At 39.7% G+C, this 25,741-nt stretch overlaps 1 protein-coding gene and 1 non-coding gene across 6 annotated transcripts; both read left to right on the forward strand.

Annotated features, from left to right (window-relative positions):
* The first annotated feature begins 1,228 nt into the window (after positions 1 to 1,228).
* On the forward strand, positions 1,229 to 25,527 carry MTFR1 (mitochondrial fission regulator 1). 5 transcript variants are annotated; one of them, XM_077186094.1, is made up of 8 exons: positions 1,229 to 1,336; positions 7,654 to 7,796; positions 11,024 to 11,122; positions 16,323 to 16,441; positions 19,703 to 19,944; positions 21,718 to 21,979; positions 22,075 to 22,243; positions 23,854 to 25,527. In XM_077186094.1, the coding sequence occupies exons 2-8, from the start codon at positions 7,731 to 7,733 to the stop codon at positions 23,911 to 23,913; spliced, it is 1,017 nt and encodes a 338-aa protein (XP_077042209.1). In that variant the 5' UTR covers positions 1,229 to 1,336; positions 7,654 to 7,730; the 3' UTR covers positions 23,914 to 25,527. The 5 variants fall into 5 exon arrangements, with proteins under 5 accessions (XP_077042209.1, XP_077042203.1, XP_054494322.1 ...); XM_077186088.1 differs by having other exon boundaries at positions 1,303 to 1,365; XM_054638347.2 differs by lacking the exon at positions 1,229 to 1,336 and adding an exon at positions 1,381 to 1,660.
* Positions 13,600 to 13,672, forward strand: TRNAV-AAC (transfer RNA valine (anticodon AAC)). The gene has a single exon. It is a non-coding gene; the product is annotated as a tRNA-Val (tRNA).
* Positions 25,528 to 25,741: the final 214 nt, after the last annotated feature.

Below are 25,741 nucleotides of genomic sequence, written 5' to 3' on the forward strand. Positions count from 1 at the left end.
GATTGGCGCCTACCGAGGGCGGGCCCCCGCCAATCGAGGAGCTCTTTGTTCCTGTGAGGGGCGCGGTGCAGGCCGGGAGGTGTAGTCCGAGCGCTGTAGTCCAGAAACACGCTCCTCGGGCAGCTCCATTTGTGTTGGATTTATTTTTTTTTTCTCCAAAGACGGTTACCACGATAAGTCGAATTTACTGCTTAAATAAAGCTGTATGGACAGAGGATGCCCATATCTTGGTTCGAAACCCGAAATAGGTATTCCCCACACCACGAGACATCGAAATTAGATTTGGTTTCATATCGAATCAAGGCATGGTTAAGGCTGAAAATCTCTAAAAGCACCAGGTGCTGCATCTTGATCTTTTACGATGGTTTGGGTCCCCATCAAGGCAAAGGTTTTCTGTTTCCTCGTTCCTCCACATGACCCTCACACCTTATTTTAAAATGCTTGAGGTAAAGTTCTCGGTAGTTTCTAAAGCTGAAAACACCCGCTAAGTAATGCTTAAATCAATTCAGCCCGAAGAAACTCTGAGCTCCCCTTTATCACGCCGCTGCCCCACAGCGATCCCGACTTTCCGCCCGGTTCCACAGGGGTGCCGGCCCTCCTTTCCACAAGGTCTTAATGGGACACAGCCAGCCCCAGAGCCACCGGCGGTACCGCAGCCGACAGCCGCACCTCAGAGAGCCGCAGGCCACCGGCTGCCATGGCTGTGGTGGAGTCAGAGCCGCCGCGAAGGCACCACACGAGGCGAACATGGGAGCGCTGGCCCAGTGGTGACAGGGCAGGGCCGCTGCCCTTCCCCACCGCCTCAGAATGAGAGAATTAGCGAGGCTGGAAAGGACCTGTGAGGCTATCGAGTCCAACCTGTGGCCGAGCACCACCACCCTGTCACCTAGACCGGGGCACTAAGTGCCACTTCCAGCCTTTCTTAAACACCTCTGGGCATGGTGACTCCACCACCTCTAAGAGCAGCCCATCACAACATTCAATCACTCTTTTCGTGAACCAATTACTCCTGACGTGCAACCTGAACCTCCCCCGGCACAGCCTGAAGCCGTGTCCTTTATCCACTTCGCTAATTGCCCGGGGACCGGGACCGGGACCGCCCGGCGTCCCGCCCCTATTGGCGGGTCCCACTCACGTGACCGCGCGGGGGGCGGGGCGGGGTGGCTCCCCCGCCCGCTGCCGGCTCGGCGCCTGCCGGGTAGCGCCTCACCCTCGCTGCGCGCGCCACGTCCCGCCTCCCGCGCCCGCCGCCGGGCTCGCGATTGGCCGGGGCGGCGCCGAGCCGGCCGCCGATTGGCTGCCGGGGCAGGGTCGCGAGCGGCCGCGCGAGCAGCGGGTGAGGCAGCGCGTCGGCCGTGGCGGCGGGTGAGGCGAGGGGGGGGCGGTGGCGGCAGCAGCGGTAGTGGCGGCGGCCGCGGCCGAGATTCTCCCCTTCCTCTTGGGCAGCCCCTTCCTCCCTCCTGGGCACCCCCTTTTCTTCCCCCTGGTCAGCCCCTCTTGGCGTGGCCGATCCCGGGCGAGGGGCGGTGCGTGAGGGGAAGCTCGCCTGGAAACCGCGTACAGGCCGCTCGGGGCGGCCTCGTCGTCCCCGGGCAGGGCAGGTGCCGGCAGGAGCGTGGAAGCGCCTCGGGGTGCTGGGCCGAAGCTTTTGTTCGTGCAGGTGAACTGCTGTGATGAGAAGGTGACAGGTCACGGGGAATAATGTAAATATAAGATCATGTTGAGATAATATGGAAAGTTTTTTGAGGATGCTTTAAAATAGAGAGTTGGCGTATAAGAGGAAAAATGAACCCTAAGGGGCATGGTGGTTTAATTTCTCTTTTCTGTAAACTTACACTGCTTGCTGTGTGCACCTTTAGTGATACTGGTGCCGTGCTCAAGTTTTTCTGTAGTGGTCATAAATAAGTAACTTGCTGGGTACGTCTTTTCCTTTTGTTTAACGAGCTGTTGAAATTCCAAATACTGAGGGTGAGTAGAGTTTGAATGCTGAAATCAATCGTAGTGCATTGATCTCTGCCTGACAGCGTCAGCAGTACTTCATTAGTATTAACATGCTGCCTCAGAGTGCTCTGCAGCTCTTGTGAAGGCAAGACTTAACAAAGATTAAATGAATAGGAATTATGTCTTCTCATCCCCACTGGTTTTTACCTAGGTGATTAAAATGAGTCAGTCGAGTTATCTGCACATCAGGTCTAAAAGTTCTGGTTGCTTGTTGCTGAATGCAAATAATGTGCTTTGTAGGGGTCACTAGGTAAAACATGATTACTGTGTGTAGGAACTCTGCCTTGTTACACAGAGAGATATCTGGGGGGAAAATTGGACATTTTAAAATGTTTTTTCAGACAAACACACCGTTTTGTTTGTAAGACTTACCTGCTGTTGTCTCTCAAAACTGTAGCAGAAAGACTGACATTCACAGCAGCTGGTGGGGAGGTCTGTCTGTCTGTCTGTCCGGCAGGGAAGTGCAGGTGTCTGGTTGTCTCTGTCACATAATACCTTGTGGTCTGTAGGTGTTGAAGGGTTTCACTTACCTCTCAGTGGTATCACAGTGCACTGTGCAGGTATAATCATTGCTGAGCAAAGGCCTTTGATTAAACTAGTGCTGAAACATAGATTTTTTTTCTCTGTCCTAAGTTGACAAGATGGGATAGCATGAATGAAATCTGATTAATAGGGCTTTGCATGTTCAGGTAAATACAATGGGGATATATTTTAAAGAAAGCTTTAGCAACTTCTGTTGCAAATATGTATGATTTTCAATTCCTGCTTTAAATTTCATACCAGTACTAGCTTAGATTATCCCTGTAGTATTTACTGACTTTTATCTCTCCATATCTTTCCAAACAGGTGTTTCTGTTAGTACTGGGCTGCTCCATTATTTATTGCTTCCACACCAAAGAACAGACTCCTGTTTCTGGCTATATGACCTCTGCCAAATGCATATTTACTTTGCTTGTAGCTGGTCTGTGTCAGTTTGGGACAGAGTCTGGTCCTTTATCCAGAGAGTATTCTGCCCATTTGGCTGTTGTGATAATGGTTTTTTTTTTTTTGCTTTATCTTCCTTTATTACTTTTTAAATAATGTTTCCTTGTGAATGTAATTTTATTAGATGGACTTGGGTCATGTGGTAGCCTAAAAGACTGAGGAGATATGCTTGCCCTAGTTCTTGCTAAAATAAGGAGGAGACTGGTCTCTTTGCATTTCATTTTGATGTGGCTGGTATTCCTTTGAACCTATGCTTCTTTGAAAATTTTAAACTTCTTAAAGTTATGCCTTTTGAATTTAGAGACTACACCTTTCATTTTTCAGATTTCATACCTTTGTTTATTCTTTGTTAAAACTAATCTGCTCCATCAATCCCATCAAGTCATTCTCTTTTATGTTTGTATGGACCTTAAGTGAATGAGAGAAACCTTCAGTAAAAAAAATATGAATATCGTATTTCTTTTAAAGAGCAAGAACTCATGCTCTGAAGGGGACCTGGATAAATGCAACATTGAAAAACTCATAGAAGAATTTCAGTTTGAAAGCAATTGCATCTGCTTTTCTTTTAATCTTTTGTGTGTAGGACTCACTAAAAAGCCTGGCAAAGGGCTTCTGTTCATATTTACTGGATATTATACCTTATGTGCAGAGATTCCAGAGGTTTTATATTTATTTAATTAACTTTTTGTCATTTATCAGTGGTACTATCTCTCAGCTTTGTTGGCTTGCTATTTGATATGAGAGTATTGCACAGAGCCTGCAAAAGTGGTTGGGAAAAGTAGGGGCAAACAAGCTCCAGGGGGCTTGGAAATGTAGACCTCCTCATTTCTAAACCAAAGAATTCCTCCATATTTCCATATCAGTAAGAAAGTTCTTCAGCATTGCTAATTTCTGGGTTTCATTGAAATGAACCCATGAAATTCCAACCCCTCATGCTTTATGCAGTGAAATGTAATTCTTTATGTTACAGCTCCTTGGACATCTTGGTAATCTTGTCCACAAGTGCTGCTCATCCTTGTAATACTTTTGCTGAGGCAGAGCAGAAGGACTGGTTTCTTTATGGCAATATTACTATCACTCAGGGCTCTTCATTTTAGTAATTGGATTATGGAAATTTTTTGGGAAATTAAACTATTTTTACTGTAGGTAGCACCAAGAAGAGAGAGGATAAATACCACAAAGATCAATATTTTAAAAGAGGTATTATTCTGTTTACTAAAAGCCATAAACATTCAGCTTCTGCTTCTGAAAATGGTATGTATACAGGGCACAAGAGGTGAATTTGCTAATGATTTCATTCTTGCTGTCCAGCAGTTTCTTTTGGAATGAACCCTGTCTGTTCTTGGCACATAAACCAATTGTGAAATAGTTGAGTTTTGTGAAGAAAGGTATAGTGCAACATAGTTGGAAGGAAACAAGTATGAAGTTTGCCTGGAGATAGTCCTGTAAACTCCTAATCTGATAAAAATACACTAAGAAGCATTTTTCATTTAGATAACAGATTAACTGGAGGTTGTTCAAACCTGGTGGTTTTCCTTAGAGCCACAAACTAAGGAAGCTAGTCCAGGAACTGGGTGCTCTTACAGATTGATTTCAGTCACTTTCTTCTGCAACAGCACACAGGTCATTGAAAAGAGCAAGATGTTGATGACCCCAGTCTCAAATACTTGAAGTATTTAGGCTACAGAGGAAACAATAACTTATAAAGTGTACTATAAATATTCATTTTACTGAAGTAGTTGTGTTGTTGAATGAATGCTCTTTTGTGTTCAGTCATCAAAGTCTTGGAACCTGGAATTATAAAGGGTCACCGTAATATTTTATGGCAGGATAAGTGTTTTGGACTATTTCCAGTGCTTTGTGTCGTCATGCTCCTTCTTTGATTCCTGGGGTTTTGAATCCTGTTGACCGAGTTTCTGAAATTAATTATCAATATTTCAAAAATTACTTTGACAAGTTTCTGAACTTTGCAAGGTTCACTAGAAATTCACTAGATACTGTTGTCCTGGATGCTTATAACTTCTCAGCACTGTCTGTATTCCATGTTAACACCTGTCTTGCCTGCCACTGCCAGGTGAAAACACTGAATACATACTGACTATCCAAATCACACACTGTTCTCTTTCCTATTGCATCATGGTTGTCTCTCTTGCCTCTTACTAATACATGTAGGACTGTTTTATTCCAGTGAGATGAAACCCATTTTGTAGCTTGCCTTTTTTAGCTTACTACTTCATATTTATACTATTCTGTCATCCTCATGTTGTGCTACTTTTTTTCTACATCTGGTTTTGTGCTTTTAATTGGTTATCTTGTCAGTTTTTGTGTTGTTCTTTTATCTGTTTGCCTTTAAGTTTCTTAAATTCTTAGAAACTTTCTAGACCTGCTCTGATTTCTTTGGAGGAAGTTCTAACACTCACTTTTCACTTCTGTTCAGATTGTCTTTATTGTTAGACTTGGACCTCTCATTTAATCAGGAACAAAATCATACATTTTCTTCTCTGCCTGGAAGAAAACATGACTCTGACTTCCTTTAAACCTATGAGCTGGCTGAGAGACCAGTGTATCAGGATACAGTCATTCCTTTTAGTCCTATCACTTGCCTTTCTCAGCCAGCCCTGTCTTTGCAGTTGCTCAGCAAAACTATTACAAGTTTTGTACTTCTTTGTACCCTAGTTTTTTCTTTCGTTTGAATTTGTCTTGATGAAGTTTTTTTTTTTTTTTTCTTTTGATTTCCACACTGCTTGTTGAACAAGTCTGGACTTTGGAATGAGGTGGAGTAGATCACATGTAATCACACCTTTGGAACAGGTTTCCCCTTTTAAAGGAGCATTCCTCTCCTTTGTGTAACTGCATGCTACGGTGGCAGATAGGATGCCAAATCCAGTGTGGGGCATTGTATTCTTCCTGTTTTAAGAGCACTGCAGGTGCAATGAGATCCAAGGTTTAAAGAGTGGGTTGTGTAATGGAAGAATAACAGATACCTAAAGGAATAATAGATCAAGTAGATGGTGATGCTTCTCTAATAGACTTCTCAAGCATTCTATAAAGGAGTCTATGACTTATTTATTCACTATGAATGAGTGTAGCTTGTATTCATGGCTGTTTGGTAGCTAGTCCATTATTCTTCCCTATTGTTTTTCCTATAACAGTTGTCATTTTCATTCTAATCTCCTGGTGTAGATTAACAGTTTCTTCTGAGCTTAGTCACAAACAAAACAAAATCCTGTGATGATGATGAGAAACTAATATCAACTGTCTTTTAAGCCTGTCTAAAAAAAGATAACTGTAAGATTGTACTGTTTCTGCCAAGTTTCCACAAGAGGTACGTTATTACTAAGGAACTGTAAACTGTTGAAAAAAATCTGTAATGGAAACAATGATGGTTTAACTGAAGGGCTTGTTTGGCTTCTCCAAACAGCAGAGCTTTTCCATCTCCTGACTTTCCATCTTCCCAAGTACCAGTTCCTTGCTGCTGCATTGCTTTAGTCATCCCTGTCTGTATATAGAGTGACTACAGCAACACCATTGTTCATACTACAAATACGTTGCTCGGGGTGCATCAACAGAGTGTTGTTTCCAGCCTGCTACACAAAAGAAATGTAAACACAAGTCTGTGGCTTCTTTTCCTGGTTTTGGTGGCATACACTTCTCAGTGGTGTCCAGGTTATGACTGGTGTAGAACACAGTTAAAGAAAAAGTACACTATTTTTGCTAGAGGAGCAATAAAACTATCTTGAGTCAGGGGAATGGAAGTGTGTATAAATAGACAAAATTTGAAATCTGTCTAATCTTATAAACTGCTTGAATATTTTCATGTCCTACATCTACAGTATTTAATGTAATTTTCCTGCATTAGTCATTTTCCATGTTTCCTTTCTCTCTCTAGTTGTAGGAAAAAGGAAGGAACAACAAAGCTGTCAGAGAATGTGAGTCAGGAGAGGTGATCATCTTTCTGCAGTCTGTTCCCGCATAGAAATGAGTTTTAGATATGAGTATGGCACTTCAATCTTAGTGCTAATCCCCATCTGCAGGCGTTCCATAGGGCTTGATGCTCACTTAGAGTTGTTGAACGCCATCATCTGTCCAAGCTCAAGTGAGCAGTCATTTCCTCAATTTTTTAATTGTTAACTTTACAACAGCTTAGATTTCTTCCCAGTACCTGAAGGGAACTTACAGGAGAGCTAGAGAGGGACTTTTTGCAAGGGTATATAGTGATAGAACAAGGGGCAGTGGCTTTAAACTGAGAGAGGATAGGTTTGGATTAGATATGTACCACCATGAGGGTGCTGATGCACAGAAACAGGTTGTCAAAAAAAATTGTGGATGCCCCATTCCTGGAAGTTTTCATGGCCAGGCTGGATGGGGCCCTGTACCAACCTGATAGTGGAAGGTGTCCCTGCACATGGCAGGAGGGTTGGAACTGGATGACTTTTGAGCTCCCTTCCAACTCAGACAATTCTATGAGTCTGTAAAAACGACACTACTAAAAAGTCATTGTTACCTGTATTAAGTAGATGCCTTCTGAACACCTTTGCTTTACAGTACAAGGTATTGGTGTCATCTAATATGTGTTGTATCTAAAACTTGTCTTTTTAGGAATCTAGCAGTTTACTTCTGTACATGTTCCACAACATGCATCTAAAATTCTTACGTGTCTCATTTCAGAACTACTATGGAACCTTGGCAGCCTTGTAGGTTTGGAAGGCTTAAATCCAAGTTCGGAAAGGCCTTTTCCAGTCCTGATGATTTGCTGGCTGAAGCGCTTAATTAGGATGGCTTTTGAACAAATTGGTTTGAACATGGAATCAGTAAGTGTTTCAAACTTCCTTTATGTTTTCAGAAAATAAGGTATAGAAAGCATTTAATGTGGTTTAGTTTGTGCTTATCTAGAAGAACACTTTAGGTACTGGGATGATTCTGCATTGCTGAAAAGTCATCAAGTTTATGACTTGAGCACTGAAATATTGAGTAATAAATGTGTTAAAAGTACTACGCAGTTCCTTGTATTCCAACAAACTGTTTACTTTTTAAACATTGCTGTTCATGCTGGACTTCTGTGTGTGTTTTGAAGCTGAAGGAGAATTCCATCTTATTTTTAACAGTGATTAAAAAAAAAAATCTTATTGCTTGTTCTTACCTTGGAGATACAAAAGCCCCATGAAACTGAGATGATTATTATTGTGCTACATTTACCTCTTCTGTGCTATAGTTACCTCTTCTGGAGGTGTAACAGTACATGAGAGCAACACAGCTGCGTTCTTTGCTGGGTAAACAGAGGAACAGGCCTGCATAGCTCTCCTCTTGGAGAGGACTATATAGAGAGTTTTCTTTGAATGCTTAGCAGAGAGAGACAGAACTGCTACACATCAGCTGCTCTGTCACTGACCTTTAGGAAGCTATTTTGAGTACAAATGTTGACCTCAGTGCAGTAATCCCTGTAAGTGAAGTATTTTAATGTTTTAAGAATGGGGAAATCCTTAAAAGCTATGTGCGGTATTTGGTCAGTATTATTGTGGTAGAACCTTTTATCAGTCTTGGGAATCTATGGAGAACAAATTGTTTATACAGTGTAAATAAACATTGACAACCAGAATCTGTATTTTAGGATTTTATTTGAATTTTGATCTGAGATTCCTTGTAACTTTGAAAATTCAAAGTATGAGAATGTATTGCATTATAACACTAGTAATTCAGCAATTTCAGCCTAAATAGGGAGAGAAACAAGTTTTTAGTCTTTTTTTCCCCATTCTCTACTGTATGAAGCTTGTGATAATGCAGTTACATTTCCAAATGTCGCAGTGAAGAACTGATGCAATAGCAGTGTATGACTAAGTAGCATTTTGCAGACTTGCTCAGCCAGTGCTTCAAGTCAACAAGAAGTTGTTTAAACTTGGTTAGAGCAGTGCTGAGACCTCAGCTCAGCTGAGCAGGGAACTGATTTTACTTGAATCCCTTGTGGCACAGTTTGCATGCAGTGTTCTGACAATAATGTCCTGGCATATCTTGTGGTACCAAAACTGAGTCACTCAGCATTTTGGTGCACCAAACCACTGTTGTTGAAGAGCCCCAAGGGCATTTGGAAACCAAATATTTTTGACTGCTAGTCAACAACTTGTCTGTGGTCTGAGCAATATCTGAACAAGTTTTGCTGCTTGTTTAAAATGCATTGCATTGTGTTGGTAATAGAGCATGTAGTCTAGACTGTCTTGCTGTTGTGGAATTACTTCTGCAACTTATTAAGCCTTCCTTTGACTGGCATTATTTGTTCCAATGCCCCATCACTTTGAGTCTCTTGCCAACAGTTCTGCTTTAATCAGAATCAGTTGTTAATAATGAGACTGTATTACTGTGGTGCTGTTTGTCAGTGACTTGTACTTGAAGGCCACTGATCTACCTGCTGTTTGCTCAGACATGTAAACAAACAGGTGATAGGCACAAATGTGAGGTCTTGGTTGAGGCAACCAAAATGCAGCATCAATACACTACTCTGCATTGAAAAATTTGTGTTCAGCTTAGCAGTGTATTAAGCAAGAGAATGTTTTTTTTATAGAATGGAAAAAAAATAGATCTAAGTGGATTCGTGGCAAAGTTGCAGCTCTGTTGTGAGGATGTAGCATATGTGCAGTGCACATTTATTATGTCAAAAATTTTACATTCCAGTAAAGCCAGAGGAAGGAAGGATAGAAATTAGAAATAGGCATGTTTGTGAAATAATCTGGGGATCAATACCATGGAACATAAACTTTCCTTTTTAATAGAACCTTCAATATCTACAAGTAGTGAAGTGATCTTTGCTTAGTATATTAAAATATTCAGCTGTGTGTTATGCAACTCCCACAGCACCACTACAGTCATCATACAAGCAATATTGCCATTGCCAATTAGAATAGCCTGGATTTTTCCTGTTTTCTTTGTTGGGCAACCTTCTACCAGGATGTCAAGTTTGCTTGAAGCTATGATATTTTAAAAACTAAAGTCTGATTAGTAAATTCATATTTACAGCCATAATTGGCCCAAGTTTTTTAAATTACCATCCAATGTTCTAATTGTTTACTAATAATGTACCCTGTGTTAGAGTCCTCTTATTATTCTTTTTCTCGTTTGCATTGTTTTTGTTGCCTTTGCCTGTGCTGAAATCTTTCCTACTTCTCTCCGGGGTGTTTGCTTCTGTTCTGGCTCATTTTGTAGTATTCTCCTAGGATTAAACTCCCATTTTATTTCCTTTATAAAGCTGTTGTAAATACTAAATACAACAAAAAGAAGCAAATTTAATCCCTGTTGAAACAACATAGAAAAAATGTAAATTGAAGTAGAAACAGTTATAATGAAGCCTGGTGTGTTGAGCTGCTGTGGGCAGTTTTCTCTAGGTGAATCTATTTTTTTGGGGCAGGAGACAAAGTTCCTTTAGTACAAAAATTTTGTCTTATTTTCTTCATTTTACTTTCCTTTGCTCCTTAATTTCACAGTTACATTTTCATATTTATTGTAGCTGATACTTACTTTCATTAAGAAGTGTAGACACTATTCCTGTTAGAAGAGCTCTTAATTTAAAAAGAAAAAAAATATTTTGAGAAATGAAGAACTATGTGACTTCAAGGATTTTTAATGATGGAGTGGCTTTCCTTGAAACCCTATAAAAAGAGGTGTCTCTCTGAATGTAGGTTCTTTATTGTCTCAAAAATTTGAATATTGTGTTTTTGAAGGTACTTTCAGCTCCTGGAGTCTTCTGCATTACCTGATTTATTGTTTTGGCTTTAGACTTAATCCAGAGTCTGTCTTACCTTAAGCAGCCTGTACAGTACAGTACTGTACTGTACTGATGATGTGTAATGTGTTTGTGCCAGTTTGGGGATAGAATGTAAGGAGTTCACTGGGACAGAATTCAGTGTATATACATTATATCCTATTCCAGCATGAAAGAAATTAGTAAATATGTTTGGCAAAAGCGTGGTACAGAAGAATAAGGGAAAGCTATTACAATATGATACAAAACTCAGTTCCCTTAACAGCTGGCTTCTCTGTTTTTCCCATGCAGGTGCTTTGGTCAAGCAAGCCTTATGGTTCATCTCGAAGTATTGTAAGAAAAATTGGTACTAACCTCTCTCTTATACAGTGTCCAAGAGTTCACTTTCAGGTAGGTGTCCTCAGCAATTTAGAATCTGTTTCTCACTATACTGATAAAGAGATTTGCTCATTACTAGAAGGTTTGTAAAAGTAGAATATGATAAACTAGATATAGGAGAATTACTTAACTTGTCTCTGCTTCCAGTTCAGATTTTTTCCAAATAGGAAAGTTGAAAAAAAAGTCATAAAAGAGAAAAATGATTGAAACTTATTTATATAAACAGTACTTATAAGCTAGGCTTAAGAGGCCTGTAAAGATGAACAGTATTAAAAATACTTGGGAAAATAAACAACTTTATCAGAAATCAAAAAATTAGTTACAAGATAACATGAGTATCCTGTTTGCTTCTGTTTAAAATACAAGGCTAGCACTGTGTAGGTGAAAGGGTAGGGTAAAGAGCAAGTGTAAAAGCTTAAGGAAGAGAAAACCCATGCTTTCTATAATGAGTCTTTCAGGAACAGATGGGAAAGTGGAAGCTGTTACACATAATCTCTTCAACTCTGGTGTTAGGGGTAGGGGGTGGGTATAGAATTGGAGAAATTTAGTGTTTGAAATTCAAGCTGAGAGAGGAATGTTCCGTGGGCTGAGCAAGGGTGGGGAGTGTAAAGATGAATGGAGGGAATCAGCTGCCACACTTAAAATATAGTAATTTCCACAGTGCTAAATTTTTCAATGTTTAAATTAATTTCTTTATCATAAATGAAATGTATGAACAATATTTAGACTTGAAATTACAGTAGCAAAACTAGATAGTTCAGATAACCATAGAAGCCTTATTGGTGTGATAGTAAAAGCCATGCTAACATTTTGCCTCTCTTAATTGAGAAATGGGACAGCCATCTCACATTTCTACTGGCTTGATGAAAAAAAAAAATAAAGGAATGTGGAGTTTTGTGCAGGTGAGGACAACAAATGGCATGCTGGATTAAACTTTTGAATATATAATTAGTAGGTATTTTGCCAGCAAGAAGGCTCCCTGTGCCTCAGATTTAAAATGTAGTGAAGTCTTCTGTGTGTCTGATTTTCTGTGCTGTGAAGGCCATACAAGGGAAGATGATGCTCGTTTGCAGATAGTTAGCCTAATACTGACTTCTCTTAATATGGTACATAAAAGAGGACATGCCTGGTTTATGTTCTTGCAAGGAATGGTAAGATATATCTGAGGAATCTGTTCCTGATTATTTTTAGTATTTAAGCAAATAAATAACTAAATAAATACATACATAAATATGTTTTGGTCTGGATTCTGTTAAAATAAGTATAATATTTGACTTTTTAGTCCTCTTAAAGAGACATTCATTCAGCTTTGTGTGTACACTAAGTATAAGCATTCACCTTCTATGAGATGAAAGGATCCTGAAAACAGAAGTACAGTTGTGAGAGTTGATTTAATTAAAAATAGGAATTCCAAAATTTGAGCCTTGAAACACATTAAAATGTATATGGTTTGTGTGGACTCTATTTTAATCTATAAACTTCTGAACATGGTAAGTGTGATGCTAACATCTGCTCTTTGTGTCTTTATCTCAGCATTAAGATTCTATAGTGATGTTCAATACTGATCTCAATCGTTTTCGTGCTGTTGCAACTGACACTTTCCTATAGCTGTCTCTTCCTCTTTCTTTCTTACCAGCTTTAGCTCTAGTATGAAAGGACCATGAGCTGAACCTTGCTGTAAGTCATTCTGTTTAAAAAAACAAATCAAATCTTACTTGCATCATCTGAGGGTGCATGTATGCAATCAATGTTTCTAACCCCAGAGCATCAGGCTTTTCACAGGTCTGCATTTTCCTTCTGATAAATGGATGAGATTCATTGAAAGAATATCTCTGTAATGTCCATACATACCTTCTAGCATGCTTTTGTTCAGCTAGTCTGAAAAAATAATAGTAGCCAAACATTTTGATGTTTGAAGTCTACTGACTCTGTGGATCTTGCCATAGTCAACATTTAAATTAACTGCTATATACTAAAATGCAGCTTACATATTCAGTAAGAAGTGGCAGAGTTTATGTACCTTATCCACTCTATGAAAATAGTTAATACGGATCTTTTGTGTGTCATATTTTTTAGATTTATATGTAGTATTTAGGAGATAATAAAATTAAACTTACTAGTATAGCCTAGGTAGATTCAACCAAACCTACAGTAGTGTCTCTCAAGATAGCATCCTTTAACTACAGTACTTCTGTTTTAGTCTCATGCTTCTCCTGTCTGTCTGATGGATACCTGATAACTCAGTGGAAGTCTCCTAATAATTTGGTGTGCATGTTACAAACATCTGAATTTACTGGGCTAATTTGGAAAATCACAGCAAGTTTTTCTTACCTGAAGTGTTTCCGAATGTTTAATACATAACTGTATTAGTAATTTGAAACGAAGAGGTTTTTATTCTGTTGTGTATAAAAGTCTCTGTTCTGCTTGGCACTTTGTGGAGCAAACAAAGAGCAGGGAGCGCACCCCACGGCATAGCCGAGTAGCGCAGCGTTTCCGTAGTGTAGTGGTTATCACGTTCGCCTAACACGCGAAAGGTCCCCGGTTCGAAACCGGGCGGAAACACTGGCGAGGCTGACTCCTTCTTTGGGAGTTGGACTCAATGACTCTTTTATGTGTCCCTTGCCACTCGAGGTGCCAGGGCAGTACAGTGTGTAGTCATCAGAAATCCATGATGGGTCTGCAGCCCTCAGGGTGTCTGTGTGTGCAGCACCCATGCACACTAAGGCAGAAAGCCTGGCAAGGAGGAAGTGGGGGAAGCAACTATACAGTTTTCAGAGAGAGAAAAGCAGGCTATAGCACTGATTCATTCAGTTCCTGCCATCCAGTAGAACTGGGCCTCTGTCTTCAGTTCTCTGTTCTCCATTTTAGATGCTGGCAGAGCAGTTGTTCAGGCTTTTTTCTGCTGAAATTGACTGGAGGATAGGGGTAATCACAGAGGTGTTCATAGGCAGGTGAAAGTTTTGAGAGATGGGTATTGGCTTTTCACCTTTAAATTACAGTAAAAATCTTGCATTAACTTGAAATTCGAATTCTACTGCTGAGGAGGACTTTGTTGTTTTTAGGGATAGAGAAAAGAAACATCTGTATATGGGGTAACAAGCAGATTCTGTTTACATATAAATATGAATTAAAATTAAGAAGAAACTTGTATCACAACATAACAGAAGGCTTACTACTAAATCTTGGATTAGAAGTTATTTATCTATGCAGGAATTCTGGCAGTGGTAAATATATTCTTTACTGTTGATTTAGAAAATTATTTTTGATTCAAGTATGTGTAGTGTCTTTAAAAGTGGCTTCAATCTTTTAATGGTAATATTACTGCTAGAAAAATCTGTATCACCTGCAAAAAGTGGCTCATGTATTATGGCTCTTTTAAAATTGCCATTAGCATTAATACAAATGCTGTGGTCTTGAAAATTTCTATTAATTTTTAAAAAGAATAATGCCAAGGAAACCTCAAACAGCAAAAATCCTAACATGCAATATAGTATTCTCTAGACTGCTTTAAAGAGAGGCAGACTGTAATGGTATTAGGCACAACTGTTAATGTGATAAACATATTACCATCTGTGCTGATGCTACCTGGAAAAAACCCTGTTGTTTCCAAATGATCCGATGGTGCCAATATGCACTCCTGGGAGCTGTGATAAAGACTCTCATACAAGTGAGAGTGTGAGGTGAAGTCAACTAATCTCAATTTCTAAGGCTGTTTGCAACAACTCCCAGGGAAAAAAACAGCCCCAAGCCCACAACTTCTCTCTTCCTGAGACTTCTGTATCCGAGGCTACTACTAAAATATGTGTGGATGTTCTTCTGAAACAGTTTCACCTCATCCAGGCTGCAGTCCTGCTGTGATAGGTCTGCTACAAATTCAGATTAATGCTAACATTTCATAGTAGTTGGCTCTTACAGAGTGGGGTTGCCTTGAAAACTGACTTCAATGCTGATGGTCTGGGTGCAGGCTGCCCTTGCAGACTGGCACCTACTGCCACCATCTTTGTCAGTGTTCCCAGCTCCTTGGCCACTGCTGGCCACAGGCAGCACTTGAACAGCTGCAGCAACTCATGCAGATTTGGCTGTGGGTTTGTAGTGTTGGGTTAACAGCTGGACTCAGTGATCTTAGAGGGCTTTCCCCACCTTAAAGAGTCTGTGATTCTTTGGAATACAAGCAAAAGCTGGGGCATATATGCATTGGAGATATGGAACTCAAGGTGAAAGACTGAGCAGAGCAAATTACTGAAAGTTGTTTCAGTAGCTTTTATCTGCTGAGATACTGATCCCAGGCTGCTCAGGAGTCCAGTGACTCTGAACACATTCCCTCATCTGACCTGGGGAAGCAGCCTGTATTTCAAAATAGATTTGAAACCATTTTGTTGAGTTGTGACTGTGGAGTGAGTATTGATGGTCAAAACAATTTTTCAAATCACTGTTCAGGTCACTTAACTGGAAATTGAAGAAAGGTTCCAGACTCTGAAACCTTGCTCACCTTTGCCTTCAGACAGCTGTAAAGCTAATGGCCAGAACCATGCTGGAAAATGGTCCATTTGTTTGGCATGTTGTAAATAAGATTGTTAGCACGTAATGTATAATGTTATGATTGCATCCTACCTCTCACTCAAAGTCTTTGTGATTACTGAGCTGGTAGAATTGCCTTTTTGCCTGGTTTTGGGGTTGCTTTGCTTGTTTGCTTTTCCCCCTGTGCAATGTACATACTTCTTATACAGAAGTTGTAGGGAAAGGGAAACTTTGGCAGAATTTCACTTCAAAAATAATATTAAATTAGAGCAAAATACTTCAGAAGTATTGGCAGCCTTAATGTCTTTTTTTAACTACTGGTCATGAATATAATTTAAAAACATACTATTTGAGTTAGTATAGAAAACTGTGTGAGAATGTTGATGTTTGTTTGTTTTAAAGGTAATAATTTGCATTGGATTTTTAGTATTCATTAGCATCATGTGATGGTGTATGTAGTTAGCCATGAACTTCTGTGACGTGTTCAGCAGAATGGAATTAATAGTTTGAAGTCAGTGAAATGATTCTGGACTGAGCACAGGACAGAAATAAGTGCTTCAAGTCTACAGATGTGTTTTGTGCATGTGTGTGTTAATAGTTACATGTAGCCTCAGTAGAAGTATTGGGTAACATAAATGTGACTTGGGCTGAATGTATTGACTCTAAAACCTTCAATCTTGCCTTTGAAATTTAGCTCATTTCTCATGTCGCGGAAGGAAACACTCCTGCTCACCTCAGAGAAGATGCAGTGGCCTCCTTCGCTGATGTGGGATGGATTGCTGAAGAAGAAGGTGAAGTCTCTACAAGGCTCAGGTATGTTTCCAGAATCTTCTCTCTGGACTTTTTAACTGAAAGGAAGAAACTTCACTTCTGTCCTCTGAGACTCTGCTGTGCATTACAAATTAACAGAGAGCACTGAAATGCTGGGAGAAGAGACAGAGGTAGGGTCTGGAAAAGAAGTAGTAGAGGTCAGACTAATAGGATTATGAAACCAAGACTTGTTGGAAAACATACAGGAGATTGACATTATACAAGGAAGACTCTGGATTTTATTTATTTATGTTGCAAAGAACTGCACACAATAGCTTCAAGCAATGAAAATGTCTGCTGTGCTATGGCAAAATTGCTAACAGTGATTCTGCAGTTCTCCTGAGATTGTCATTACCATGGGGCAGTGAACTGTACAGCTTCTCATTAGCAGCAATGGTCATTCTGGCAACCCAGTAATTGGCATGTTGTTTTTCACCTTTCTGGTTAAGGCTCTGTAGTCTGCTGAATACAATGAAAAAATTGTGGTTTGTGTTTCACATCTTTAATCTTCATAACAAAAACTGGCAGGGAAGCATGTGAGCACCTGTGTCCAGAAGGCTGGGTAGGTACTGCCGTGTTGGACCAAGGGTTTTGCACAGCATTGTCACTACATGAAACAGTTTGGCTGAAGGGATGAAGTTCTCTATTCCATCCTACTCAGGTTGCTGCTTGGGCTATGCAGAAATGAAAGTACAGTACTGTAGTGCAAAGCAGGTTTTTCTTCTAAACAAACTAATCTGTCAGAGAAGGGCACAGATTGTTGGCTTCAGAGATTACAGGAGGATACTGTTCTTAATTTGAAAGCATAGGTTTGAAAATAGGTTAGTAATGACCTAGATGCCCTCCAACATGACTTGTTACAGTGAAGCTTTGCATAACAAACATTCTGGCACTTCCACATTAATTTCACAAACTCAGAGGGGAATCACAGAATTCAGCACTTGCTTGGGAAACACTGTTTCTGAAGTCTGTTTGATAGGAAGGAAATTAACTGTCCAATACTGCTTTTGTTTGCACAGAAGTATTTCGTTTAAGGATTGAACTGTAAAGCTCTTACATTTAATGGAGGCAACAGGGAGAATGGCTCTTTGGTGCTTCAAAGAACCTATTGTGAAAGATGTAGGACTGCATTTTTGCTAAAACGTCTGCATGGGAAGGGGGGAGCAGGGACAGATGGATGTGGGATGGGACTAAAATAATCCTGCAGATACATGGTGACCTTAAGGCAAACAGCTTATGATGGAGCACAGGAAGTGAATTACTTAGCAAATATGACTATTTCAGTGTGCACTGTTTATTACGTCTGTGCACGGTATTAGTGGAGCTAGTATGCATTAGGTGTTTTCCAGGCATTTGAAATTCTCTGTTTCGACAGGATCACATAGGTGTTACTGTTCAATATTTATCCACTGTAAAATTTAGTAAACAGTCTTGCAGACATAGTTTTGGTTTTTTTTTCTGTGAATACAGTTTTATACAGGAAGCAACTAAATGAGAAATCATTTTTCCTCTACCCCTGGACAGAGTAATAATGACAACTCAGGCATAATATTTTTCCATAGTGTTAGATTCCAGTCAAGACATCTCTATTAGTGCTCTCAGCAGAAAATACCCTTTGTTGTTTAGCTATTCTGCTCCTTTAAATTTCTGGAAGGCAGGTTTTAAGGCGTGAAATGACCACTGGCTCCTTCCACCTTACTTAAGAGAGCAGGAAGGTGGCTGCTATAGGAGGTATCCTGTTCTCAGCTTGAGTTGCTCTCTATTCCTGTCTAGATAACACCACCTAAATTTCAGCATCCATAATACTCACTTCTCCTTGATCAAATTTCTGCAAGTTGTGGTGATGGTTTTTGTCAGTGTCATAGAAGACTTAAATGTGTATCTAATCTTGGTTTGATGTGGTCAGAGCACAGGGCTTGTTCTAGCCTTAAATCTTGGCTCTTGCTTTAGGTCTAGCACAGCTGCATATCTAACCTGATGAGCACCCACAGTAGCTCAATCCACTCATCCAGAGTGATGGGGCACTTGGGCTGAGTTAGCCTGGAGCCATTCTACCCATTTCAGAAAGCCCTTTTACCAGGCCCTATTCTCACTCTCCTGTTTAAACAAACAATAGAATCCTGGCATGCCTGAGAAGTTTGGGGATTGACATCAAGGAGGATTGAGGAGTTAAGTATGTGGCCACATTTTGTGTTTTAAAGTTTATGATGATTTGTTGTCATCAATCCTTATCAATTCTACTTACAGAATCATAGAACAGCTTGCATTGGAAGGGACCTTTAACAGCCATCTTGTTCAAGCCCCCCCTGAAATGAGCAGGGACATCTTTAACTGGATCAGATTCCTCAGATTCTTGAGATAACCAGTTTTAAAATGCTGGTGTCTTTGTAAGGGCTTATTGGACTTGTTTGAGCAGATGCTCAATAATGCCTCAGTGTTTAACATGGCTTGAGCTTTGGTGGGTTTTAAGGGAAGGCAACAGTTACATTTTCTTCTGAGAAGCACAGGGGAGGTCATGGACTCTTTAAAACTGTATGGAAATTTTCTTCTCTGTAGTTCTAATTATTGTGTTAGAAAACTTGATATGAGACCCTCTCCCATCAACTGGCAAACAGTCTCTGCATCACTAAGCTGTTTCATGCACTCAATATTTCCCAATGCTGCTAGAATGGGAATTTTTTTTTTAATTTTTTAAAAATTCAGGAATCCAAACAGTACAAAAAAAATATCATGTGGAACAAATAAACTCTTATTTCTTCAAAGGAATCAATTGCAAATGGCTATTTTGCTGCCCATGGGGAAAAATGGTAGCGTTTAAGGGAAGAAAAATCTTAATTCAAATGAAATATACAATAGGTTGAGGCAGAGCAATAGAGTGGGATAAGAAGAAATGTGTTCCTTTTTCCTTGCTGAAATATGAAATATACAATATATATGAAATATACAATATATGAAATATACAATAGGTTTGAGGCAGAGCAATAGAGTGGGATAAGAAGAAATGTATTCCTTTTTTCTTGCTGAAACCAAGGATTCTACAAAATGCTGTCTCGGAGAAGAGAAGAAACACAGCTCATGATGCAAGGAGAAAGGATGTGAAGCTCTTATTTACTTTAAACTATCTAAGGTTTTGGTGGAAGTGATTTGTGTAAAAACAATTCTGAGATCAGGTCTTCAACTTGTACCCCTGATTTGTAGGTAACATTGCTTTAGTCTTTGTCTATTTCAGAGCCCTTAAAACATGTTGTGATATGTTTGTTACAGGTCAGAAGTTTGGTTAAAAGCAGCCCAGCCTCCTCCAGGCGAGGCTCATCATTCCAGGAAGCCCCCACTCAGACAAATGTCCTTGCAGAGCCCGGCGGGAGAGGAGCCAGTGCCCAGGATTGCAGTGATGGCAAACGAAGAAGCAATGCAGAAGATCAGTGCCCTAGAAAATGAACTGGCCTCTTTAAGAGCACAGATAGCCAAAATTGTAACCTTGCAAGAGCAGCAGAACTTGACAACAGGTATTAAATCTGCTCTTAGTAAAAATTACTTAATGAATGTGTCCCTTTTATAATTACTACAGTGTTAATTCTTTTTTTGTGAGATACTGCAACACCAAACACTTCTCCATATTGTTTTGGTTAGTTTGGCACAATAACCAAGGGGTACAGAATAGGTCTTGAAGACAAGTGACTTGCCAGATTTTCTGTATTTTTTTAGTATTCCTAAAGTCATTGTGTTTGTCTGTAAATCTGCCAGAGCTCTGAATCTGTGAATGAGTAAAGAAGTATTAAACAGCTTTCAGAGCAAAGCTCATGATAAACATGATGGCTTATACCAAACTAAAAGAATGTAACTTAATTACTGACATTGAAGTCTTTCCATTCAATGAGGAAATAGGCTCTCTGATATCATTAAGTATTCATACAAGATGCTAATTATGTTTTTGGAATACGTAATATACATCTCAAGTAACAGAAAAGGCAATTAATTGTTTACTGCAGTCATCTCTGGGACCAGACACATTGTCCATATGGAACCAAAAGTGGTGCACTGTTTCTGGTAGTAAACAGAATCATTCTTTTCCTGGATTTTTTCCTCCTCTTTCCATCACCTCTGACTCCTTTCAGTTTAAGTCTTCAGAGATTAGCAGGAGAGGGCCCTTGTCTGCTGCAGATGACAGGCATTTGGTTGTCACTCTTTCCTAAGGTCACTTCACAAGTACAGCTTTGCCTATGTTTGTGTATAAAATCATATTGTGATTTTTCAGATGCTTCTTTAGCTGTTTACTGATAGGAGTTACTTTATTGTTCCTGAACTGCTCATATTCAAAACTATGAAATAGTTTTAAGGATCAGCTAGTTTCACTCTTGAATTTTAATTATGGGGGGGAGGGTGGGGGCATGTGAAATAAGTATAAGCTTTTTTTTTTTCTCCCCCTTTACCTCTATTTATTATGGAAATTAAATTTTTATTTTATCATCTTTATCTCCCTCTTGTGGTAGAACGTGATAATGATGCTGTGTGTTTTCCTACAGATACAGAGTAGACTCGTCTGTTTTATTTCTATAAATATCTTTACACACTTTATACTCCAAGCCTCAAAATTCTGGTTTGATTGGATTTTTTTTTTTTGTTTTTTTAAAGGTGCAATTAAATAGAGGTTTCTTTATTTATTTGTCAGGTTGTTACTGTTACTGTATTTATAACACAAATTTTTACCTAAAGTCTACGTGGAACTCAAAATCAAGGTTATTGTGAGAATCTCTATGAGTAGAGACAGATGAATAGCTGGCCTAAAAATCCTCAACCTCGGACAGCTTCAATTGAATAAGCTTCAATTTAAGCACTGCTTGAGCTCTGAAATTTACATTGAAAAATGTTGTATGGAAATTTCTTACTTGTGATGATAAGCAGGGAGAAACACTGCTCCTGTGTCAGATTGTGACTTCCAGCTCAGTAGCTGCCTCTGAGAAGAAAGGGAAATACTGGTAACATTAGGGGGAGAACATAACCAGAAGATGTCATGGCATCTGTCCCACTGCAGTAAGGACACAAATGCACCTAGAATTAGGACTGGAATTTCAAAGGACACTTCTAACTTTTCAAGAAGGATTTTCATATGTTTTTTTAGCTGAACCTACTTAGATGGTTTAGGAATGAAGAAGTTACAATCTAAAGGCAGTAGAGGGGGCTCAATTAAAGATAGTACAGTGATTTTCTTACCTGAGCATTTGTGACATGTGAAGGGCAGTCACAAGTAAACTGACTTGTATTGCATGTTTGATTTGTAGTTGGGTCAAGTCCACTTGCTTCAGCTGCTGTCCCTGTTGCACCTCCATCACTGCCACCACCTCCTCCTCCTCCTCTGCCTCCACCCCTTCCCTCAAGTCTGGGTCAGAGTAAGTCTGCAATTGATCTCATTAAAGAGAGGAAAAACCAAAAAATGAATGCTGGCCAGGATGTGGTGGAAAACGGGCCAAAGAAGCCTGAAGTACCAAACATGCTAGAAATCCTCAAAGACATGAACAGTGTGAAACTGCGCTCGGTGAAAAGGTAATAAATGTCAATGTAACAAGATTGGCATTAGTGATTTGGTTTTATGACTCAAAACTATTTCAGGGTGAGACTGATACCATTTTCTTTTCTAGATCCTTAGAAGGTACAAAACCTAAAGTGTCTCAGCCTGCAGATCCGGCAGCATTAATAGCAGAAGCTCTCAAAAAGAAATTTGCGTATCGATACCAAAATGAAAGCCAAGGTGAAACAGAAAAAGTGATTCCAAAGGCTGAAACAAAGACACAGACTGAGGTAGTGCTGGTGAGTATTTGAGTATTTTGATTCTGAATACATCCTTGAACTAAATTATAGTTGTGCAAACCAACCTACATCTTTCTGCTAACATGTGTAGGTGTTACACAAGTTAGCATCTCATTTGTTAGGTCCACAAAACCCTGTGAAGTACAGCTGATATGCCAGGACTTTTGGCAATTAAATGTTTCTAGTGGCAAGTCTTAGGATTGTGTAGTGTCTTGGCCCTAGCTTTAAAAAGTCCTGTTACAGTTTTGCTATTTTTTAAAAACAAAAATGTTTTCTATTGCCACAGCATCTGATATTCTGAAAACCATTGCTAAGGGCTCACATCAAATCCAGTCTGAACTGAGTTGCCTGTTACTACCAACCTTAACCATTCAGCTGGTGCAGGTGAAACTTTGAAGCAAGATCCTGAAACATATCAGACATTCCTAGAATTTGGAAAATAAATTGTTCAGAGTGCCTGCTGGATCTTGATTCTTTCTTATAGGGAGTTTCTTTGAGTAATTGGAAATGCTGAGCATATGAAAGCAGTTTCTTTATAGTGTGAGAATGTTAAAATGAAACTGTATTTGAAGTCCACCTCCTGGCACAAGTTATGAATGGCTTCTAGTTTATTTCAGATGGATTTGAATTTGTTTTTTAAGCAGTGAACATTCAAAATACAAGTCTCTATCAATGTACACTTAAAAACCAGCCTGGTATAGATCAGTTTTGTTTGTCAGCAATCCTTGAAGCCTTATGCTGTGGAACCAGACAAGAAGAGTAAAGAGGCTTTTTTTTTTCATTTGTGCAATTGAAAAAATGCACATTAAAGTCCAAAAGCTGGCTCTGCTCTGAAATATGTTTTAAGGAAAATAACATTTTGTTGCCACAAATCTCAGGACTTTTGAGTACTTCAGCTAATTAATGTTGACTTACTTGCCTTTTGGCCTCTACTGGTTTATTTCTGTAATGTTCAGGCTGTTCTTCTCAAATAAAAAGCTAGATGTTTCCCAAGAATTAATCACATTTCCTCAGCATCTCTGGTGTATTAAGGAGAAGAAAACAAGTTGGCAGTGTTTATTCATTCAGGGTTTTTTCATGATTTTCTGGTTTTGAAATTTACAATCCACCTTTTGAGGTAAAAGATCATCAAGTCATCAAGAGCTAAGAAAACTGAAGATTTTGGTTAAATGATAGAATGTTGATCCATAAGGAGCTAATAAAATCTGTCCATCAGTTACTTACCAGTATCTAACTTTGTTAGATCAGACTTGTATGACAGTTTTGCAAGGGACTTGCACAGAAACACAGGGTGGAGTAAGAGCAGAAGCACTGTTAAACTGCTGCTGGAGCAGTTGGTTGTCAAGGTGTAGGGACAGTGGAGTCTATCTCATTTTACTGTGCTGGAGCAAACTGCTTCCAGCCCTGCTCCAGCAGGTCGTGGGCTCCCTCCTCTGAGCAATTTCAGCTGTTGCTAACACAAGTTTCCCCTTACTTGGTGACATGCAGAGAAGCAGGTGATAAAGGAAATTATTTCTGCCCAAGTTCTGCTTTTACTGCTTGGATGGATAGATAGTTCAATAAGGGGTGTGTTGAAAGCAATCTGAACATGTTTCTGGTTTTCTTTCCAGTTTGGACCACACATGCTGAAGTCTACAGGAAAGATGAAGACTTTAATTGAAAAATCTTAGTGTTAAAGATTATTCTGCAAAAGACTGTTAAGCTGCTTTGTATAAAATATTTTATGTTGCAACTAGCACTAGTACTGAGAGGTCTCTTTTCTTACAGCCCAGAAAGATCTAAAGTGAAATGCAGAAACGAGGCACTAAACATGTTTGTATGTAGGTGATTTATCAAGGGGAATAAATTGGACCATTATACTCAGGTATTAATTTTGTATTCAAGCTTGGCTTTCCACTCAGATTTATGTGATGGATTTAGTCCATTAACACTAAGTTATATATGCAACATTTTTTGTGCATAACTGACCAGCTTAAAAATTTGTGTACATGTTAATAATGACGGTGATACATCCTTAAGTTAATACCAGTTTTATGTGAGCTCTACCTATAATTTGCACTACAATGTGTAATTTTGTACTGAAATCTTCATGTTGAAGTCTTTCTTTTAAACTTAACTGTAGCAAATTTTTATCCCAAAGAAAACCTAGAGGCACTCTGCTTTTTACTGACACAAAGTGAAAACTTGAACCTGCTGCAGAGGTCCTAAATTAAAAAAAAAAATCTCTAAATTATACATAGTAGTACATTTTTGTGCGGGGTTTTTTGTTTGTTTCACCTCAGCTTGCAAGGGTAAGGGAGTAAAACCTGCTTGCATCATCCTGTGGCCATTATAAAGGGTAAAATCATGCTGTGGGAGCCTCTGTCAGAAGGTAGTCAAGGGAATTTGGAATAGTCAGTAAATAGCAACAGATTAAAATAACAAAGAGTATGTGTTAGTTGGCATAAAGTGCTGTAGGTAAGAAAACAAAGGAACAAAGTACTGTGGGGTGCAAGTTGCCAAAAGCAGCTCATCTGTGCTGCTCTAGGAGATGCTCGTGGACACCTTCTGCCCAGCTTGGCTCCCTGGGTACGTTTCTGGCAGATGGGGCTTGCACAAGCCCTCGTAGCCCCATTTGCAGGGAAGAGATGGGATGAGCTGTTGCCCATGGCCCATCTTCAGGGGAAGCCCTACTGATGCAGCAGCTGTTTCCTGCCACACCTGTACCAACCACCTGAGCTCATGTTCTCCACAGGTGTAGAAAGGCTCAAGCTGAAAGTACAAGTCAGGGTGAAAAAGCTGTTCAGGAACCAAGAGCTGTGGCTGAGGTGCACCCTGGTTTGCTCTGCCCATGGATGAGCATTGAAAACGCTGAGCTTGGGTATTTTTGGTGCTCTAAGCTAATCCCAGCTACTGGGACAAGTACAACTGCCTCTGGGAGCTTCTGTTTGCCAGGAAAAGACAAAAGCAGCACTTCTTAAATAAAGACAGCTGAATGGCTCTGACAAGGTTACTGGAGATGGGGAAGCTTTGCTGCTTATAACTGGAATGTAGGTTGTACATGGTTTTGTACAAGCTTTGTTTTCTGGTGTGGAACTTGAATGGTGTTAATACGTACACAATGTAACTTCCTTCCAAAGTGCTCTGCCATCAGTCCTACTGATTGGTCACTCAGTCCTTCAGTTCTTTTAAGTGCCTTTAAAACACCTTTGTGAAAAGTTAACTTTGGTTTTAAGTTTTGTATTTTATGCTCTATTGCCACTATATAAAATTAAAAGCAGATAAAATAAAGATGCCATATTTGATTTGTGGTACTCTACAAGTGATAGCAGCCACAAAAATTGAAGTTTCCATTCTGTTACAGTGACTATAAATCAGTATAGTGACTACCTCCTTATAGTGATCCTCCAGGGCTGGTTTGCTTACTTTGCTGTGCAGCAGGAGTAACAGGAGGGGTGGCTGTGAAACAGCCCTGCACTGTTGATTCAGCTGCATGCTGGTTAAACAAACAAACAAACA

The sequence above is a fragment of the Agelaius phoeniceus genome, chromosome 1, assembly GCF_051311805.1.
Source record: "Agelaius phoeniceus isolate bAgePho1 chromosome 1, bAgePho1.hap1, whole genome shotgun sequence".
NCBI classification, from domain to species: Eukaryota; Metazoa; Chordata; class Aves; order Passeriformes; family Icteridae; genus Agelaius; species Agelaius phoeniceus.

Bases quoted from the DNA above. Each gene is read 5' to 3' on its own strand.
- MTFR1 (XM_077186094.1), top strand. From the start codon at position 7,731: ATGATTTGCTGGCTGAAGCGCTTAATTAGGATGGCTTTTGAACAAATT. The intron at 7,797-11,023 runs GTAAGTGTTTCA...TTTCCCATGCAG, and splicing joins TTGGTTTGAACATGGAATCA to GTGCTTTGGTCAAGCAAGCC. The intron at 11,123-16,322 runs GTAGGTGTCCTC...TTTGAAATTTAG, and splicing joins GTCCAAGAGTTCACTTTCAG to CTCATTTCTCATGTCGCGGA.